General features: G+C 27.3%; 1 protein-coding gene across 5 annotated transcripts in view; it reads right to left on the bottom strand.

The window, feature by feature from the left end:
* Positions 1-176: 176 nt before the first annotated feature.
* Positions 177-22057, bottom strand: part of LOC113793644 (uncharacterized) — a 32191-nt gene continuing 10310 nt past the window's right edge. For 4 of the 5 annotated variants that reach the window (XM_075825003.1, XM_075825004.1, XM_075825005.1 and 1 more), the window contains exons 3-10: positions 6458-6535; positions 4805-4921; positions 4517-4730; positions 4277-4419; positions 3114-3562; positions 2107-2176; positions 1626-1910; positions 177-1446 (exon numbers count right to left, since the gene is read on the bottom strand). In XM_075825003.1, coding sequence (XP_075681118.1) covers positions 1432-1446; positions 1626-1910; positions 2107-2176; positions 3114-3562; positions 4277-4419; positions 4517-4730; positions 4805-4921; positions 6458-6535 — 1371 coding nt within the window. In that variant the 3' untranslated portion in view covers positions 177-1431. The remainder of the gene's footprint in view (positions 1447-1625; positions 1911-2106; positions 2177-3113; positions 3563-4276; positions 4420-4516; positions 4731-4804; positions 4922-6457; positions 6536-22057) is intronic. The other variant, XM_075825007.1, reaches the window with a different exon arrangement.

Genomic DNA, 22057 nt, shown 5'->3' with positions numbered 1-22057 from the left:
ATTCATTTTTCGTGAAAAATTTTCCACTGGTTTTGTCGTCATTATGATAATATTATTTTTTTTCCCCCTTCAACATTTTAATGATATTTTATGTAATGATTGTTTGCTGTGTTTCAGTGTGTGTGGTAATAAAAACTATTCAACCCAAACAATACGATGTTGAGAGAGAAAGAAGAAAAGAAAAAAAACAATTTAATGATGATCAAATTTATCGACGAATGAATGTCCTCAACATTATTATCAATGAAAATTATCCTTGAAAACGTTTCACTGGAAAAATTTTTTTTTTTTTGGTCCGTTAGCAACTGGACATGAAATTGACCACATCATCATCATCATAATCATCATCATCTTGTTTCATTGTTTCAATTTACTGGACGACAACGACCAACCGCAACAACCAACAAGATATCAGATTTCATAAATTTTTATTTTTTGACTATTTAATTTTTTAATTTTTTGTTTTTTATATACCGAAACAACAACAATAAAATAAAATAAAATAAGTAAATGTGTATTGTGTGTGTATTGAGTGTTAATAAAAACAAAATTAAAATTACTTAAATATTTTATAATTTGTAATTTATAATTTATAATTTATATTTAACAAATATAATTTGTCGTTGTTGTTGTTGTTGTTGTTGTTGTAAATCTAAATTGTAATTATTTTGTTTTGTAATTTTGTTTGTTTTGTTTTTTTTTTTTTGTAAAGTTGTAAATTATAAATTGATACTACTCCTTTTTTTTGATTATTCTATCATGATTTACCATTGTTGTTTTTATTTTTTTATTTGGTTTATACATGTTATGTAATAATAAATTACAGAATTTTCTTTTTTTGTTTTTGTTTTAATCTTGATCATTCATCCAATGATGTAATTTAATAATAATAATAAGATTTAGAGAAAGAGAGAAAAAAGAAAATAGCTCGATAATAATGATACAAGATAATCCATGTGTTGATGATTATGATTATGATTATGATGATTGAATGATGAATGACGAAAAAAAAAGGAAAAAGAAAAGAAAAATGACAGAAAGTTTGTTTAGAAAAATAACTTGAAAAGAAATATTCCATAAATGACAACAGCAACAACAAATAAGTAAGTAGTAATTAGCATGATAATTGATGAAAATTTTTTTAAAATTTCGAGATTAATTTCAAGTATGATGATGATGATGATGATGATAATGGCCAAAAAAAAGGATTAAAATAAGCAAAAACAATTCGTAGTAAATGATGATTGACAGCGGAGAAAACAAAAAAATAGGGACAACAATGTTTGAATGATGTTTGATGACCAAGAAAGTTTTTTTTTGTTTCATTTTGTTTTGTTTGTAAATAAAATGATGAATGAAAATGATATGATTTAGAATTTGAAATTAAAATTTGAATTAAGTAGCCAGCATTTTTGTTTTTTACTTTTTTTTTTAATCATGTCCAATCTAATTCAAAGAAAAATGAATTTAAAAAAAAATTTGTAAAAAATGGATCTGATGGCGCCATCTATTTATTTCAGATGCAAAATTTAAAAAAAAACTTGTTGATTTCAATTTTTTTTTAATTTTGGCGGAATTAAACGTTGGATGGCGCCATGATTAAGTTTTTGAAATTATATACTTACCGAATTGACTATATCATTATTATGATGATGAAGTTGAAGATGATGTTGAGAAATATGATTATTTTGATGTTGATGATTATGATTATGATTATGATGATGATTTAATGGTTGACTATTAATTGATGATCCACCAACAGATGATGAACCACCGGATGATGAACCTCCGGATATATCGCCCATTTTATTTTTAGCATATTCAATACGTATACCACCACCACGATCGGATGATGAAAATAATATAAATCCTTGTAAAGCATTCATTGCATGTGTTGCTAGGCGTATATCCTATTTTGTTTTTGTTTTTTTTTTTTTGTTAATTTGATGATTAATGATTTGGTTTTTTCATTTGAAAAAAAATGTATGTAAAAAGACAAAAATTAGATTGAAATACCAATCATACCATTAATATTAATTAATTATGGTTACAAAAACAGATGACCAAAAAATAGGTAAGCAAAAAAAAAAAGGAAAACAAGCATACCGTAAATTCGATAAATGCAACCGGTGCTCCACTTTTGTTATGCATCCGAAGTCGGCAAAATCCAATAAAACTAACAATTTTTTGATTTGATTTGGAAATGGACAAAACAAAATCATACATGTCACAAACACACACACACAGAGACGGGGCAGAAATGCAGCAACAACAACAACAACAAAAAATGATACAAGTGAAACAGGAGAGAAAGAGAAAAAAAATGAAAAAGGTAAGTATCAAAATCATTAATTGAATTTAAGTTTGTTTGTTTTTTTTGTTATTTGTGTTCAGTGTGTGAATAAATAGTGTTAAGTGAAACGATTAATTTGAATTGATTGATATGATCGATATATATTGAAAGGATTATATGAAAGTTTGTGAGCAACCAAAAAAAAATAGAAGAAAAGAATGCATTCGAAAAAGGTGATTTTTCGTTAATTAGTGCAAACAACAAACAACAAAAAAAAACTTTCATACGCATACAATAATGTGTTTGTGTGGATGAATATTTGAAAAAAATTGATTGATTGATTGGATTTGTTCATCATTATCGTCATCATCATCAACATCATCATTGCATATATAGGGTGAATGGAAAAATTTTTTTTTCAAAATAAATTTTGGTGATATTGTTTTTGGAGGGAGGGGGGTGGCGAATGGGAAGAGAAATCTTGAATGATGAATGAAAGCAGAAAAATAAAATTAACCAATTAAAAATGATCTAACTTTGTTTTTTACTTTGATTTTTTAATTTTTCAATCTTTAATTCACATCCATCACGTCCATTTAGTTCACACCTCTTTTTTTTGCCAAAATAAAACGAAACAAAAAAAAAAACTTTAATCAGGTAACGATGATGATGATAATGATGATGATGATTATCAATTTCACATGTGTATCACAGTTTCACATTTATCATTATTTGTTTGTTTATAAGATTAATTTAATTATGATTATGATTTGTAATGATTGTATGATTATTATTATTATTATTATTATTATTAGAATACCTTCCAAATAATTCTTTTAATTCTTGTTCGGAAACATATTGACCAAGATTAGCAACAAATAATGTTGAACATGGTGATGTATTGCAATTATTTGATTGTTGTTGTTGTTGTTGATGTAGATGCGGATGTTGATGTTGATGATGATGATGATGATTAAGATGATTTTGATGATGATGTTGATGATGTGTTGCACCTGTTGTTGTTGTTACAGTTGTTGATGATAATGGTGGTGTTTGACCAATTGGATTTGCTAATGCAGCGGTTGTTGATGATGCAGCAATTAAATGTGATGGTTGTATTCCAGTTCCAGGATGATGAGGATGATGATGTAATTGTGAATGATGATGCTGATGATGATGAAGATTTGCAGCTAATGCTGCTGCGGCTGCTGCTGCTGCTGCTGCATGACCATGATGACTCATTGGATGTGATACGGCTGCTAATTGAGGCTGTATTTTTATTATTTTATTTAAAAAAAAACAAACAGGTAAAGGTGTGTAAGTGTAGGTGTGTGGAAATAGTTTACAGTGCAGATTTACATTTAAGTGGGTGTGTGTGAATGGATGTGTGAAAATAGTGTTACGCAGAATTTTTGATGATTATAATGATAATGAATGATGATGATGATGATGATGATGATGATTAGTGAAAAGTGAATGACAAAAAAAAATAATAATAATAATAACAGAGAATCGAGAAAAAATGTGACCAAAGAACAAGTAGAAGAATAAGAAGAAGAAAAAAAGAATGGAATAAAAACAAGGTCAAGTGATTAACGAAATAAGAAAAAAAGAAAAATAAGAATTCAATTTGTGAGTGATTGATATGAGTGTCAAAGGTGAATTGTTATTGTTCGTTCGTTCGTTCAAATGATAAAATTGGAATAGGTGATTGTGTGTGTGTGTGAATGATGAAGAGTGCAGGTGTGCAAAAATGGAAATATAGATCAGATCAATCAATTAGTTGATTAATTAATTAAATTAATTAAAATTTTAATCGAAAAAAATACGATTCTAACGCTAAGAATTTAATTTGAAAGAAGTAATTCTGTCTGATTATTTTGATTCTAACTGATTCTGTGGTTGTTTTTTTTTCGAAAGAATTTGTTTGGTGTTTATTATTGATGTTTTTTTGTGTTCAAAATCAAATTTTATAAAACATACCGGTAGTTGAGCATGTAATGCTGGATGTACTAATGCTGCAGCTGAATGTAATGCAGCCGATGTATTCATTTCAGGAAATGATAATGGATGTGGTGTTGCCCAGCTATCATGTGGATTTGAAAACAATGCAGCACTTAGATCGACTGATGGATTTTTTTGGGTGGAAATAGAATTGAAAAATTGAAAAAAAGTTAGTCATTTTATTTTCAAAAGAAATAAGGTGGGAAGGGAAAAAATAACAATAATTACGGCCGGTAAGCGGATGCATCGCTAATGCCGCTTGATGATTTGAGGCAGTAGCGGCAGCAGCAGCAGCAGCAGCTGCTGCTGCTGCCGATGATGATGATGATGATAATGAAGGCAATGATTGCTTTGGTTTGTTCACTTTGGTATTGCTCTTGGCAAATTCAAGCCGTATTGTTTGTGGTAAATCAGGATCAAACCGGATACCTTGCTGTTTTTTTGTTTAGATAACAAAATGAATGAAAACATAATGACAAATTATCTTTTGATATAAAAAATATTTACCTGTAAATCTTGTTTAGCAGCTTCGGCACCAGCTCTTGTTGAAAATGTAACAAAACCAACCGGTGATGATGTTTTACCATTTTTACTGGTAACTTTTAATAATGATCCTTCATATCCCTGTATGTGTGTGAAGCAAAAAAAACCAAAAAACCAAATTTTTAAAAGATTAATTGAACAATCAACGTAAATTTATAGGCAATAATAAAAATTGAAAATCATTCATAAATCCAATTAATATCTTATGACAATAAATGTCTCAAAAAAAAGTAATTATAAATATCGTTCCAGAAAAAAAACGATGTTAATTACCATCACTGGTAATTGTATTTTTGAATTCTAGCCGGTTAACAATTTGATTGTCGATATTTCTTTTGAAATTATCTTCAAGGGATTACCGCATCTTACCTATAATTTTCTTTTGTTATTCGATAATAACAAAAAAAAACCAATAAGATTTTAACAAATAGAATACACTGATTCTGTGTGCAGCTCTAATGATATCTTTTCAACCATAAACATCAATGCAAAAAAAGAACGAAAAAAAGAATCAAAGATAATCTAATTTATCGCCAAGTTTTTCTTTTCTTTCTTCATTGTTTATTTGTCTATTTTGGTTTCGGTTTCATTATTATGATTCGAAAGCAATCGAAGCAATCATTCACTAATCTCCATTAATTTTCAATGGAATTTTTTCTTTTCTGTTTTTCTATTTTTCGGTTTAGTTCAATTAGCTAAGATTCTTTTTTTTTCGCCCATCATTTCATCGTCTATCTGAATTGACTAAATTGATGATTTCTTTTTCATCATCATTATCTAGTGCTAAGAAACGAGAGAAAAAAAACATATGCAAAAAGAAAAAAGAAAAAAGAAAACTTCGTTCACTTATGAATATTTCATTATCATCATCATCATCATTAACAGTGACATAGAATAAAGTGTTTGATTCCATTTTGAATAACTAACTCACTAGCTAATGGACACGAATATTATTATTATTACTATTAGATAAACATATTTGCATCGTTGCATCGTTTGTTTTCAAATATTAATCATGATTTTTTTCATTTTTCTTCTAATGAAATACATTGATGAATTAAGGTAGTTTGTTTTTTTTTCGAAGGGGAAAAAAGAGAATGTTCACTGATGACCACTGATTTATTCTTCGGTTATTTTCATTTGAATAACCGCATACAAACAAACAAAATGATTGAAAAAAAGTAATAGACTGATAACAAACATACAAACAAACTAACTGACTGACCAAAAATGAACAATAAATCATAGTTGTTTTATCGCTTAGGGCACACATTGAAACATCATTTAAGCCAAACAAACAACAACAAACAAAAAGATTCATCATTCATTGCGTTAATCGAATGATGAATTAATGTTTATTCTTTTCACTGCACTTGCTTATCAGATTTTTCTATGTTGTTGTTGTTGATGTGTGAAAACTTTGAATTCGTTTGAATTGAAATTTTGGTGAAAAAAAAAATTATTATTTTCGAATGACTGGAAGAATATTTCCAGATTCGTAATCATCAGCAAATCTCAAACAAATGTTACCCGTTAGTTATTCAAGTTTTCAAATTCTGTTTTTTTTTAATTTCAACAAAACAAAAAAAATAAACTTTATTAAACTTTAATTGTTACCTTATATGCACGAAATAATAGATATAATTCACGTGGTTTAGCATCCATTGGAAGTCCACTAACGAACAATGTTCGTACCTAGATTTATGAATAGAGAAAAAACAAACGAGAAAAAGAGAAAGAAAAAAATTAGAAAAATTTCATTTTCAATAGTAGCAGCTTGAAAAAATGAAAAATAAAGTTTCAAATTTCAATTCAGCAAATATTTGATGTGTGTGTGTTTGGTGTGTGAAAATAGCGTGTGTTAATTAATAAATTTTATGAAGAATTTTACAAACGAGCAAAAAAAAAAACTAAAAGTTTTTTGAACAAAAAGAATTTCTTTTTGCTACATTTTATCAATTTTTTGTAACATTGTTCAAAATTCAATTTTTGTAAAATGTTTTGATGGATGAATGATGATGAAATTAGAATTATAATTCTGTACTTAAGTTTGAAATAATGATTTTACCTGGCGTTTTTTTACATCCATTCCATTCCATTCATTTATTCACTCACTAAAAGATTTTTACATTTGTAAATAACAATTAGATTACACCGAACAAATCAAGTTTTTTCATTTAAAATAAACAAGTAATAGTTTAGTAGCAATTTTCTCCGTAAGCTGGCACTGTGTGTGATTTTTTCTTGTTGTTAATTTTAATGTAAATTTTACAGAATTTCTCCCTCTCATTGAATAGTTTCGAGGGGGGATGAAAACAAAGTAAATTCTTCATTCATATTTTCCATCAATCATAATTATTATGCAAACGAAATTTTTTTTTTTTGTTTTGTTGCTTTTTACAACCAATTACAACAATTATTCATTAACAAAATTAAATGATTTTCATATATGCAACATGCATTTGAATTAGTGAAAGAATTTTTTTCCTGTTTTTTTGTTTTTACATTGAAAAGTTCTGTTGGATAAAACTTTTTTTTTTGCTAGAAAATTTTTTCGGAAAAAACGAATTGTGATGGTGATGGTGGTGATATGCATTTGACACACACACACACACCCAAACATGTAACATTTTTTTTTTTTTCGGTCATCATTCAATTCATGAATCTGAATTTCGCGTTGTTTCACTTTTCATTCATTCTCTTTTGGTGATTTTTTTACTGTGAAAAAGAATAAATCCTAGAAATATCGTCAGAAAGAAAAATTCTGCTTATCCAAGCAGAATTTCTTTGAATGTAAACCCACAACCAGCAGAATTTTCTACAATCATTTGTTTATACCATTTCAAATATCAATTGTCGAAACATCAATTCGAGAAAAAATAGCCAAAATCAAAGTCAAAAAAAGGAGAAAAATAATGAGTATGAAGAAATCTAGCCAACAAAAGAAGAAGAAGGAAATTCTTAATTATTATTGATCTTTCAATTTTTATGTTTGCGGTGTATCTGATGATAATGATGTCTTCACATTTTGATTCTTGTGAACAGAATTTCGGTTATTTTTGCTACATTTTATTAATTGAATTGAATTTCGGTTATCCCAAATTCAATCAAAATTTATTACAATCAATCAATCAATTGTTCAACTTATAATTTATGATCAAATGATGATGATGATGATGACCTTTGCGTTTTTCTTTTTATTATTGCTTTTGTTTTGTTATATAGAAAATTTCCCGGGAACAAAAAAAATGTAACATCAATAAATAGATAATGAATGAATGAATGATAATGAGGAAAGTTGCTTGGAAAAAAAAGAAACTTTTCTCCATCTTTTCCCGAAAGACCATAAATGATTTAATTACATAATAAATAAAAAGAATGAAAAAAAATTTATTGCAGGAAATGTTGATGTTGATGATGAAAATCCTTGGCAACTTGAACACCGACGACGACGACGACGACTGGGTAAAGATTTATTAACCTGATTCAATAATAAGAAGACATTAATGATAATTGCCCAGATTTTTGTTTCAGAAGAGGAATTTATTTTCCGAAAAAAAGAAAAACTAAAGAACCAAAGTTCAAGTTAAAAAAAAATGTCAATAAACATTCATTACATTCGTCACATCTTGCAAGTTAATCAAAAGAAAAAAAAGTGAGAACAAAAAAAACGAATGAATTTAAATGAAATTTTTATTTTAAAAAAATCTGTTGTACCACATCATTGTTGTTGTTGTTGTTTAAACAAGAATCGTATATGAATAAATTTGAATTAAATTGAATTTTTTATTCGCTCTGAACCACATACAGACAAAGAGAGAATCAGAGAATCAGAGAGAGAGAGGGAGAGAGAGAGAGAGAGAGAGAGAGAGAGAATTAATTGGAACCAACTAACAAATTTTTTGTTCCCGATGAGAACTTATTCAAACACACACACACACCGAGAGAGAGACTTTTGTCAACTTTTCGAAAAAACTTTTCCTTCAATCAAACACACGGGAGAACAAAGAAGTGATAAAAAAAAACTAAATGAAATGAAAATTTTTTCGCAATACAATCACCAAGTGAACAGGTTAGGTGAAAACGAAAAATACGATAAACAACAATAAAAAGAATAATTCAATAAGAATTTTTTAGGCAACAAAAATTGCATAAATTGCAAGAATCAAAATTCTTTCGACAAAGAATCCAACAGCAAAAAAAGAAAAACATAAAGAATCTTTAAACATCCAGGGACAAACAGTACTAACTGAATGTATGTTTTTTTCCAAGTGGCCAAAATAAGTATCAAATGAGAATTGATTTCAACATTCACTCACAATGAGAAAAAACGATCGAAAAGAAGAAGAAAGAAAAAAAATCATTGAAAAATTGTCACTTTTTTTCTCTTCGATTCTTGGTTCTTAGTGAAAGAATTTTTTTTTCAAAAGCTGTGTGAAAATATATTTTAGATTGCAAGTTTTTGCTGTTGTTTGTTTGTTGTTCGAATGATAAAAAGCATATTCTTGACAAAAAAAGAAAGAAAAAGAAAATAAATCGTTGTGCAAGAGAAATATTCCTGGAAAGAATCAAAGAAATATTCTCTAAGGAAATTTTGACGTTTTTTTTTTTTTGGTTTGTTTGTTTTCTTTCAATTTTTCGGAAAACTGGAGGCAATGGTAAAATTGAAATGAATATGATTGAATGAATGAATGAATGACAAATATCAAAATCGAATCAAACAAAATGAACAACAAAATCAATATGAAATTCATATGTTTTTTTTGGCTTTGCTTCATGAAAAAATATTCACGAAAAATTTTTTGGCACTTTTTTCCAGTATCGTACACTGATTTTATCAATAATTGTTTTCACGAATCTTGAATGTTTCTTGTAAACGTATAATGTGACAAACACACACACACACACACACACACACACACACACACACACACACACACAGAGAGATATTCTGCGAATGGATTCTGAATAGAAATATGTCCAGAACGAAAACGAAAACTTTTCAATTTGGTTATACCTTGATGATGATGTCAAATCTTTAGTCAAACAAAAAAACAAACAGGGCCCTGCAAATAAAGTCAATGCATGATGATGATGATGAATTCGATGACAAATGTAATTTTGATGGGAAAAAAAAACTTTTTTTTCCATCATATTGATCTCACTCTGTTTGCATATTTTGCCAAGAATAGATTGATTTGGTGGCTGAATTCAAACGTTTAAAATCAAATAAGAAAATATAAATGTCAAATTCTGGGTGAACAATGTTTCATCAGAATAATATTCATATTTTTGATCATTGGTAAGATTGTAGAAATGTCATTTATGAATTTAATGACTTTAAGAATGAATTCTTTTCCAAATTTCGTTATAAAAAACTGTAGTGTCTGTGTAGTTGTTCACGATTGAAATTCATTTCATTCAAGACGAAACCAAAAAAAAAAGAAAGTTTTTATTAATTTATTTGAAGTAGTAACAAATCTAATGACGTTAATTGAAATGAATCGATTTACAAGCGAAAATATTTTATACCATTATCATCAACAGAATTTAAAATTTAAATTGAATTTGTGTTATGTCAATGTTTTTTTTACCCGATTGAATTAATTGATTAAACCATAAGTATTGTGTAAATGTTAAGCAACACACACACACACACACACACACACACACACACACTAAGTTTAATTAGAAAAAAAATAATGAAGAAAATTTCCGGAAAATTTCTTTGTTTTTGTTCATCAAACGTAGAAAAAAAAGCAGTTTGGTTACACCCAATTCATTTATTTTCATTTGAAAAATAAAATTCATCAGGTATAATTTCACCACCTGTAACCGGATTTACTTTTTCGGAAATTTTTCCACGAAAAGAAATTTTTCAGAAAACTAAAAATTCTAAAAAAATTTCTCTATCAACCCAACCAATTTCATTTGATATATTATTTTCGATTCTATATTTGAGGCCAACCATCAAAAACGAAACAAAAAAAACGAAAAAATGACATTCATTCAATTCCCAAATGATCAATATTGAATGAATAAACATTATTATTCCATAATAATAATATGCATACATGCATGAATGTGTTTGTTTGACATTTTGAAAATGAATTTATAAAAACGTAAAACTTTCTTTTTTTGTTTGTTGGTTGGCCTCATAGAAAATAATGTTTACCAAATTTTGCCCATCAAACAAGCAAAAAGAATAATTATCAATGATGTAAGAATTTCAAATAAAAAAACCGTGAAATTCCTTATTTAAACGCTGGTTTTAAGGCTAAATTAACTAACGTAATCATTATTTGCACGCAAAATTTTTATCCAGAAGGAGAAAATTTTCAACAACAAAAAAAAATTGACTGAAATTCAATTATAAATAACATTTAGATAAAACTTGAAAAAAACAACTAAAAACAACCACAACACTATTGACGTTTCTTTTCTTTCAAAAATATAGAATGATATTCTTAATTTGTTATTGACAATTTCAATATTTTAAAAAGGCCCAATATGAAACGATAAAGAAAAATTGATACAATATTTTTACTTCGTCGTCGTTGTTGTTACAATATATTTTAATTGAATAATTGTTTTAATTATATTCTCTTTTTATCTTGTTGTTGCTCTATTTTTTTTTCTATTTACTATGCATGTGACGGAAATACAAGTTCAAAAAATTTATTATAACATTTTCACTCTCTCTCCAGGAATATTGGTCGTTATTATTAATTTAGTTTTTGGTCTGTCTTTATCGTAGAAGAAGAAGGGGCGGTTATATGTTTTCCAAAATTTTTTTTTTATTATTTCATTCGGTTCATTCGCACGGGAATTCTTCACATTTATATGAATATTCGAAACATGCTGAAAAACTGTATGTATGTTTCTCATTTAGTCACAAAATTTCTGTTTTTATTGATCGAAATGAAATATATGGATAGCTAGGTAGACAAAATGACAATTGCTTCAACATTACATAATATTTTCATTTTCATTTTTTTTTTCGTCAAAATAGATTTCGATCTTTGTTTTACGGTCGTAGACTGAATGATGATGATGGCTATGGGAACAAACATGTCATACATACATGAATTACATTTAAGGAAGAAAAAGAAACTATTTTGGATGTCTGTTTGACTGTTCGTAATTCTCATATGTTTTCTTTTTTGTACCTTGAAAAAGTTTATTTTTTTCAATTCTAAACTCGAAATAAGTTATAAATAAGGTAAATAACAACAACAACAGTAAAAACGAATCAAGAATCAAGAAAAAACAGAAGCTATTTACACACACAAACAAATAAAGAATATTCTTATATCAAACATGCACGAACACCTAAGTAAAACACACACACACACACACCTACAATCTTAAAAATAGAATCAATGGATCTTTTTTTCTGGTTGCTATTGTTCATTTTTCGAATATATTTCGTTGACTTTTATTTCGGTTTGTTTCTTGTTTTTTGTGTACATAGAAACAGAAAAAAAGTAAATAGAGAAGAATATAGAATCGCCAAGAAAAAAAAACAAGGAGACAGACAGACAAAATAAAATCTAAATGTGACCAATGCACGCAAATTTTTCTTTACTTTTCGATCTCAATATATTGTTATTTTTCCCATTCCACTTTTATCAATTCGAAAAATCGGTTTTGTTTCTTGTGGTGAAAATAAAAAAGCATTTATTTTTCTTGTCTTTTTCCCAAATTCTGAAGACTGGAAAAACGTCTAGAATGAATGTGAAAAAAATAATGGTAATTCACATGTGGTGAAATAAACAGGATGATAAACGAAAAGAAAGGTTAAAAATGAAAAAAAAATGGTAGAAAACAACCAAATTACTTCTATGAAGAAGAGAAAAAATTAGTCGTTGACAAACAGTAGATATTTGGATGAAAAAAAAAATCATCAATATTATGAATATTATGACATTTATATGATGATGTTTAATTTAAAAATTCATATTTTAAAAAAGAAAAATATTTAAAATTAAAAACAATATTTCATCGTTATTCAATGGTAAGAATTTGAATTATAATTTATCATCATGTCAGATTGATAATAATAATATGATTTACCTACGTTTTGTTCGAGGTAATCGGTTATGATAAATCAGTTTTGTTTTGTTTATAAAGACAAATGTTTTTTACCGGTATAAAATTCTGGACTTTTGTAATTTCATTTCATTTTTCTTCAAGGAGAATAAATAATGATTCTGACAATGCGAACTACTACTAATATTCATTTTATTTTACTACTACGGACATAAATAACCTGAATTTGAATTCGAAATGAAAATTGGTTAGAAAGAAACAGTAGAATATTCACAAATAAATATTCATTCATTCATCATTTTGGTTACATCGAATAAATTGATCCAGAAAAAAAATCACAGAAAAACTATTTTTTGATTGACAGTGGAATTGAAAGGCAAAGTTGAATTTTTTTTTCATTTCTATTCTGATAAGGTGTGTCTAAAAACATTTCTGATTCATTCTCACATGAATTAATGGAACGACAAATGTAGAAATTTCCATTTCCATTTGTCCATCAAGTATCCACTCTACTTACTTTTTTTAGTTTTAATTTTTTGATTCAAATATCGATCGTATACGAATAAAAATAAGTCTATTTTGATCGATTTGGTCAAACTACTACTACTACCTATTTCGACAATGACAATCTTTCCGGTATTAATCAATCTTTACTGTAGACATTTAGGAGACATCCAAAAAGAAACAGCATTATTCCTATTGAAAAACGAAGCGAAAAATCAAAAATGACCGTTTTAAAACAAAAAAAAAAAATTTATCGATGTTTTCATTCTGGAATTTAAACTTTGTTTCATTTTGTTTTGGCTTGATACATTCATGGCTATCTCTGATTTGATTTTTTATTCATTTATATGGGATCAGTGTCATTTCGGAGAAAAACAAACAAACAAACGAATAAACAAAAATCTTTGCATCAGCCAAATCAAAATGATGTTCATTCAATCGTTACTTTTACGAAATAAAAAAAAATATTTAGGTAAAAAATCCAAGATTCCAAATGTAATGATTATGTGGTGGTAGCAGCATTGACGTCGTAGAATAAGTAATAATTCACCAAAAAGAAGAAAAAGTTTCATTTTGAAACCTTTAACCATCATCAAAACAAAGATTTTTTTCTCCTTTTCTTTTCTCATCCCGAGTTTTAATTTCTTTTTGTGGTTCGACAAACAAACAAACAAATGCATTAAATATCCATAAAACTTTACTTTCGATTTAATTCCCAAACAAAACAAAAAAAAAGGTAGGGGAAAAACAAGAATTCTTTTCAAATTCTTTTACCGATATCTATCTTCTTGTGAAATATATGAAAAGATTCATTCTCTTAAACGTATCGGTTATTATGACTTTATTTCTTGTCCATCATTTTGTTGTTGTTGTTGCAGTGTTTCTGTGCAAAAAAAAACAGGCTTGAAAATGAAAGACAAAAGACAGAGATGATGATCAAAAAAAAGAAAGATGCAAAAATTCAAGAGAGCAAGTGAAAATAGCCAGAAAAAAATTTCATCAAATAAAAAATAAAAAATAACCGGTGTTTAATGTGGTGTATATATGTTAATATGTTATCTAACAAAACAAAAAACAAAGTGTAATTCTTGTAAAAAAAATCCTCAAAATAATGATAATAAAAATTCTTCTTTTTTTTTTTTGATTATCCCATTAAAAACAGAGTTTTTTTTTATTTTGGTTTTTGTTTTTGGATGGATTTTTATCCTGATGGACATAAATCTAACTAACACCGTCATATTCGACGATAATCAAAACTGATATATGCCACGGTAAAAGTATAAACAAATTCAGTGATTCTATGATTGATTTCAAAAATATGACACATTTGTTCGAGTATCTTGAAAATTTCCAATTTGTTAATAATTTTTTTTTTTGTTTTTTGTTTTGAAAATAAGTAGCAAAATGTCAATAATAATCATAATGATGATGATGATCATTGATTTTTCATTTTTTCTTCATGTATACGTGATGCGAATAAACAATATTCACTGATTGACTGACATATCCACTTGAAAACAACAATCTGTATTAATTTGATGGTGGTCAAAATTTTTTTGACCAAATCAGTGAAAATAGAAAAAAATTGCAAGGTAAAATTTTCGGAAATTCATCCATTTTTTTCCACATTCTGATTTGAATGAAATTCTATGTGAAGATTCTGGGTGCAGAATCCAGGTCAAAAAAAAATGGGAAATTTTTTTTTTTGAAAAATTACCGTGAAAACAACAACAACAAAAATATTTAGGCAAACCAAAGATAAAAAAAAGATTATATAACCGTAACAAAAAATAGAGTGTAGAAAAGAGAAGAGAAGAAATATTTTTCAGAAAAAAAAATGAATCATAAAAATTTCAAATAAATAATTGAAAATACAAAAGAAGAGAAAATTTCCCAAAATATCCATCCGATAAACAAACCGAAAAGAATTGAATTGAATGAAGAAGAATATTCTGCTTCTTCTTCTTCTAGGTAATAATGATGATTTTCATTTGTTTGTTCGCTTGTAAAAATATGAGTGGTGAAGGAGGAGATGAATTTCTTGAAAAGAAAAAAAAGAAAATCATTGAATAATTGATATGGAAAAGAAAAATTTTTTCATTCAATCCATCCATGATGATGATGATGAGGATGGCGAACAACAACAATCGCCCGGGTGAACACCTAGGGCAGCTATTTCAACCGAAGAATTTTATTCATTTCATTTTTTATTATTATTATTATTATTATGATTATTCAAATTACCGAATAAAAATTTCTCTGTTTGCTCTATTTGTTTTCACAAAAGAAATTAGGTAATTTTTTTTGTTTTGTTTTTGTTTTTGAAATTAATATCAATAATGATAGAAAAATAAAACACAGAATCATTCGAGATTAAAATGAAGCGATTCTCTGGATGGATATAGTTTTTGTTTTCGTGTTTTAAAACAAAACAAAAAACATGAAAAACATTAATTAATTAAATTATTAACACTTTGTTAGATTTGAATTGAATCTGACAGTTTAGATAAATAAACAAACAAACAAACAAGCAAAAGCAAAGGTAAACAAAAGGGAAATATTTTCTCGAAACAAAATCAACACTAATTATTGAACTGATTTTTGAATACGACGACAACCATTTTTGAATTGTGAGTTTCTGTTTTGTTGTTGTTTCTGGATCAGAAAGAATAAATATTTATTCATTCATTAAGCATCGATAGTAATATTCTAATGACGTAACTTGGATTTTTAACAACAACAACAACAAAAATAAGAACAAGAAGGAATTTAAATAGCGACAATAAATTTTTTTTTCCGGGAAAATTTCTTTGAAAAAAACCTATCATCATTGTCGAAATAGTGATCAGGAATAACCGACAGACCGACCGACAATGATGATGATGATGGTGACAACAACAAAAAAAAACTAGCAAATGTATTTTGTGGCGAATAAAAAAACGCCCAGTGAAAAGAAAAATGTCGCCTGAATCAAAGTAATAATATCGAGAGAGAGTGTTGTTGTTGTTTGGTTGTTGTAAACTTGTGAATGAAATGACAAAGTGGTAGAAATACCCGAGAAATAGAAAACCGAAAAAAAGAGAAATTTATTCGGGAAAGAATTTTTCTTTTTCTTTTTTTTTCATCGAAAAATATATGACCAGGTGCCCATTAATTTCGGGTGTCGTCATCACCATCATCATCATCCATATACAAGATACAAATACCGATGATGATGATGATAGTGTTATATATTTTCTTCCTGATTCACATATACACAGTATTCGGTATTTTGCCCCGTTTCGATATGAATCATAATCACTTTTTATTGTGTTTGTGTGTGTAAAAGCTGTCGTGTTGATGGTTTGTGGCAATTTTCTCTATATTTTCTTTTTTTTTTTTTTTTTGTTACTTCTGTTTATGGGAAAGAATCCGAAAAAAAACTTTTTTTTCACTTCTTCTATCCGAAGAGAGAGAGAAAGAGAGTGAGAGAGAAAACAAAATTCTCGATGATCATAGGAAGAAACAACACCAGAGGTATAGTGTTCAAAGTATCTGAAAGACTTTATTTTGGAACGAAAGGAGACATAAAGATTTATTATGCATTCGAGAGAAAAAAATTTTTGGTAGCCACAATGATGATAATAGTATCGTGGTTTTCTTTTTGTTGTTGGTCGGTTATTTCAACTAAATTTAACCATTTTTCAATGGATAAAAGTAAAAGGAAAATTTTTTTTCGTGTTTAAATGATCAATAGGATGTGTCAATTGAAGTTTTTTTTTTCTTGGCAAAATAATGGTGGTTGTATTTTTTACGTGAAAAACCTTTAAAAACAACATCAGAAGATGGACAATAAAATTGGGAAGAAATTTTTCAGGAATTTTTTCTATCAATGATTTCTAAGAAACTTTCCCAATATATAATCATCATGATTAGTAATAAAGAATATCTAAATCAGTGAAGAAAATCAATGAACCGAATCCGAAATCGATCAAATTTCAATCCGAAATTGAAGATGATAATGATGAAGAAAGAAAGAAGCAAGAAAAAAATCAATTATCTTATTGATTTAGTCGATTATCATCAAGATCATTTCCAATTCCAAATTGTCAAATCCCAAAAATAATCAATCAATCAAATAAACACATAGTTGACCATGACCATAATTATTTTCGATCATTCAAAATAATCAATAAAAAAATCAATAAATCGATTCTATTCGGGTCAAGTAACATAAAATACTAGATATTTCATTCAATAAAACATCGAATATCAATCTAATTGATCAAATTCAATTAATTATCGATTAAAAATTATTTATTTTTTCTTCAAAAATCAAAAAAAAAACTTCTGAAACTTTCTCTAATTTAATAAAAGAAACCAAGTAAGTGAAAATATAGCCGACAAAAAGAAAAATGATGATAATGGATGATCAAATAAATGATTATTGAAATACAGGTAAAAACACAGGTAGTAGTTTTGTTGTTTTCGATAATGTTTTTCTTTCCCATCATCATCATCATCATTATCAATATAACAACCGTAAAAAAAAATCGTTTCAAACACACTTGATTGCATATTATTGTAACCACCACCACCACCGCCACCAAACTACAAAACACCATTATTCATTTATCGAACAACAACTGAAAATTATTATTATTATAAACATTTTGAAAGAATATTGTGTTTGTGTCATGACAACCGAGCCAACAAAAAAATGGCCCAAATAAATTACCGATGATGATGATGATGATGACGACAAAAGAAAATGAAAAATATCACATATTCTCACTATTCGTTTATCAAGATAACAACAACAAACTGGAAGCAAAAAAAAATAACAAGTAACCTTACAGAGTGAAAAAAAGCCAGAATATCAATCAGAAATTCTTTTAGATTTTATTCTTTAACCAAAAAAAGAAGGGGAGTGTTAAAAAGGTATAATATTAGACAAAAAAAAAAAGGTAGTTAGAAAAATGATTTATGATCATGATGAAATGTGAAATCGTTTGTTTGTTGTTTGTTCGGTATTTGTTAACGGGTAATTTTTTTTTCGTTGTGGACAACCAAACAACAATGACATCTAAAATAAACGACATCTTTTTTGATTAGATGATGATAAAGATTTTTTCTTGTTGTTTGTTTGGCTAAAATCCATCTTTAATTTATTGGGAAAATTCATTCCGGTTATTTCTCGGGAAAGAATAATTTTCCCGATAAAAGTTGTTTTATTTTCTATTTTTCTTTTCATCATCGTCATTGCGGTTTTATTTATGAGTAGTTAAAGGTATTGAGTGAATGAATGATGCAAACAAAAAATGGAGATTTTTTCATCATTTTTTTGAAGAAATAAAGTGGGTGTTTGAGAAAAGAATAAATGAAGAATGTCTTTGACATGCCCGCAAGCAAATGATGATGATGATGATGATAAAGTTTCCAAAACATAATCATCATTTTTCTCCTTTTTTTCAACATCCAATCTATCGATGTTTTTTTTTTATTTTATTATTCATCAAGATTATTTTTGCTAGGAAAGATATGAGGGAGGGGAAAAAACATCATGAATATTTGAGAAACATTTCTGGAAACTTTTTGTCTTTTTTTTTTGAATAGCGTTTGTTCATCATTAGTCGTTTGGAAATAGTTTCTTTTCTTTTTTTGATCGATTTTTTTTCGGTTTGTTTGGCCAACATTTTTTTTTTGTTTTGTTTAGAATTTTCCATGTTTCTTATGAAGTTTTTTTAGCATCTTTAAAGTAAACGAGGAAAGAAAAATGTTTAATTAACTTTTTTTCCGCAATTTGAATATCAATGAAAGCAATCGAAAACAAAATAAAAACAAAAAACAACAAATTCAATTTATCGTAAACAAACATAATGATAACAATAATCCTTTGGGCGAATGCAATGTAAGAATTTTCTTTTGCATATTCCTAACCTTCATCATTTTCAATGAATGACAAAATGAATTTTGTGAAAAAAAAACGAAGAAGAAAAAGAAAAAATCCAAGCATCTCCTCATAAATACTTTTAATTAACTGCCAAAGAAAATCTTTTTTTTTTGGTAACCGAAAACAAAAAACTTATTTACTGAATGAATGAATGTGCAAATGACATTTATCCTGATGTTTTGTTGAAATTTTTTTTTTGAAAGAAAAAAGAAAACTTTATTTTTTTGATTAATTTTTTTTTGAAGAAAATGAAAATATGCTAACCAAAAATGTGTAAAGAAATTCAAATTTGAAAAAAATTCTTTACATTTTCTTTTCTGAATTTTTGTTTGAAATTTTTCTTTTGATTATTATTGAATCTTGAAGAAAAATGAAACCAAAAAGGAGAGAAAAATTGTCATTTGCCCTGAAACGATGACACACACACACACAAATGACGATGAAATAATAATCTGGTTTCAAAGGATCCTTGTAATTAAAGAATTTCATTTTTATGTTCTGTTTTGCATCAATTTTCCAACAAACGATTCAATTCAAATGTTTGAATTGAATTGAAATGAATGAATCATTGTCACAAAAGCTTTTTTTTCTCTGCTTTTGACAGGTCGTTTTTATCATCATCATTTTGAATATTTTTCATTTCTGTGAATGAAAAGGTTATCATCATTTTTATAGCTAGCAGGTATCATCATCATCATCATCAATTTTGTAACACTTTTTTGTAACACTCTGTTGTTGTTGTTGTTGTTTGGGATAATTAAAAGAGATGCATGTAAAATGAAATGAATGTGTGTTTCTTTCTTTTTTTCTGTTGGATTCATCAACTTGTTTGGTTGGTTGATTTGTCAACTGACAAACACCAAAAATAGATTTTGGTGTGAAAATTTTTTCATAATTAAAAAAAACATGAAAATGAAATCTTTGTTGCGACCTAGAATTTTTTAAAATAATTCATATTTGGTGTTTTTGTTGTGGAAAAATTTTACAAAAACGACATTGTTTTTCAATTTAATTTCATTCATTTTCAATTGTGAATGAAAAGTGTTAATTACAAATTGTTGTCGTTGTTTTTGTCATATCACTTGACACAAATTTTTTTTGAAAATGTTTTTCCATATTTTAAACACCTTACCACCTCAATTGATTTCGAAAAGGGTTTTTTTCGATTTAAACAATGTTAGCAAAAGAATAATAGAAAGGTCAAAGTTTCAGTCTGAAATTGAAAAAAAACATCAATCGAAATCGATTGACAAACACACTATTGTTGTTGAGAAAAAAACAAATCTGATTCTGTTAATATTGGTGTTTTTTTGTTTCGATCAAAATTATGATGAAAAAACAATAACATCAGAATTGTTGTTTTCGGGAGCGTTCAAGTATCATTCAAAAAAAAACAGGAATCATCAAACACTTCAACTTTTAGCATGTGTAATGTTTTTTTCCCATTGTTTGATTGGTTTTTTTTTTGGATTCTGATGAAATGATTTTCAATCATCGACAAAAGTACCTGGAAAAAAATTGATGATTGAAAAAAATTGTCAAAATCAATGATGGCTGTTTATTTTTTTTTCATCGCTTGCGAATCAACTTGAATCAAAATGATTCAAGAATTTTTAATTTACTTATTCTTGATGAATTTTTTTTTGATGCTGTTTGCTGCTAAAATTAATAATTAATTCCTAATGTGAGTGACTGAGATAATTTTTTTTCAGCTTACTTAATATCTAAATTACTAAATTCTTCTTCTGCTTTTTTTCCCCGTCATTATCCTGATAAATTGTTATCATCAAGACTGAGACTTTTAGCCAAAAAACATTCAAGCTTCTTTTTTTTCGAAAAATTTTTCAACTTTGCAGGTAAGTGGTGTGTGTGTGTGTGTGTGTGTGTGTGTGTGTGTGTGTGTGTTTAAGACTGCAGAATTTGTTTTTTTTTATTCTGTTGCGAGAAAACAAAAAAGTTTTCACATCACTTTAATCGACATATAATCATCATCATCATCAAGGTAGAAACAGTTTTTCTCGTTTGTTTGGTTAGAAAGAAAGATAGAAATAAGTATAGCGAAAGAACAGAGAGAAAATTTGATTTTCCAATTTCATTTTGTCTGGTGAACTTGAACAAAGTTATAAAACATTAATGTTTTCTTAGTTTTTTTTTGTGGAAAATTACCCAGAAAATAAATAAAAATTTCAAATGAAAATCCGGAACAACAAATTTTGAAATATTTCCCGAACAAACAAAACCAAAACAAAGAAACAAAGAAACTTTTTTGTTTTCGAAAAAAATTGATTAGTTTTATAAGAAATTTAATTGAATAATTAATATTTAATCATCATCAGGATTTTGATCAGTTTTTTGATTACTTTAAAATATGAAAAAAATGAAACTACCGAATTCTGGGACTGAAATTCTTCTTCGAACCAAAATGAAACAAAACGAATAAAGTATGATCCACGAAGCACCAAAAAAAACAACAGAGATTTATTTCTGATATTCAGCAGAATAAGATCTTAAAAGAATAATCCCTTAAAGAATTACTACCACCTTACTCATCATCATAGTAGATTCTTTTCCTTAATAACTTTCTGAAAATAAAATGTTAGAAGCAAGTCCAATTTGTTTTTTTTTTTTGATCCATGAATGGTCAAAATAAACAAACCAGACAGACAGACAGAAAAAATATATTCGAATAATGTTCATTTGCATACAATAATAATAAAGCAACAAAAACA

Source organism: Dermatophagoides pteronyssinus, unplaced genomic scaffold (assembly GCF_027571235.1).
Source record: "Dermatophagoides pteronyssinus isolate colony J.1.1.1.1 unplaced genomic scaffold, Derpt_VIB-CSIC_2022.12 sq0003, whole genome shotgun sequence".
Lineage (NCBI taxonomy): Eukaryota > Metazoa > Arthropoda > Arachnida > Sarcoptiformes > Pyroglyphidae > Dermatophagoides > Dermatophagoides pteronyssinus.
Note: the sequence above shows the minus strand (reverse complement) of the source record. Positions and strands in the feature narration are given on the sequence as shown.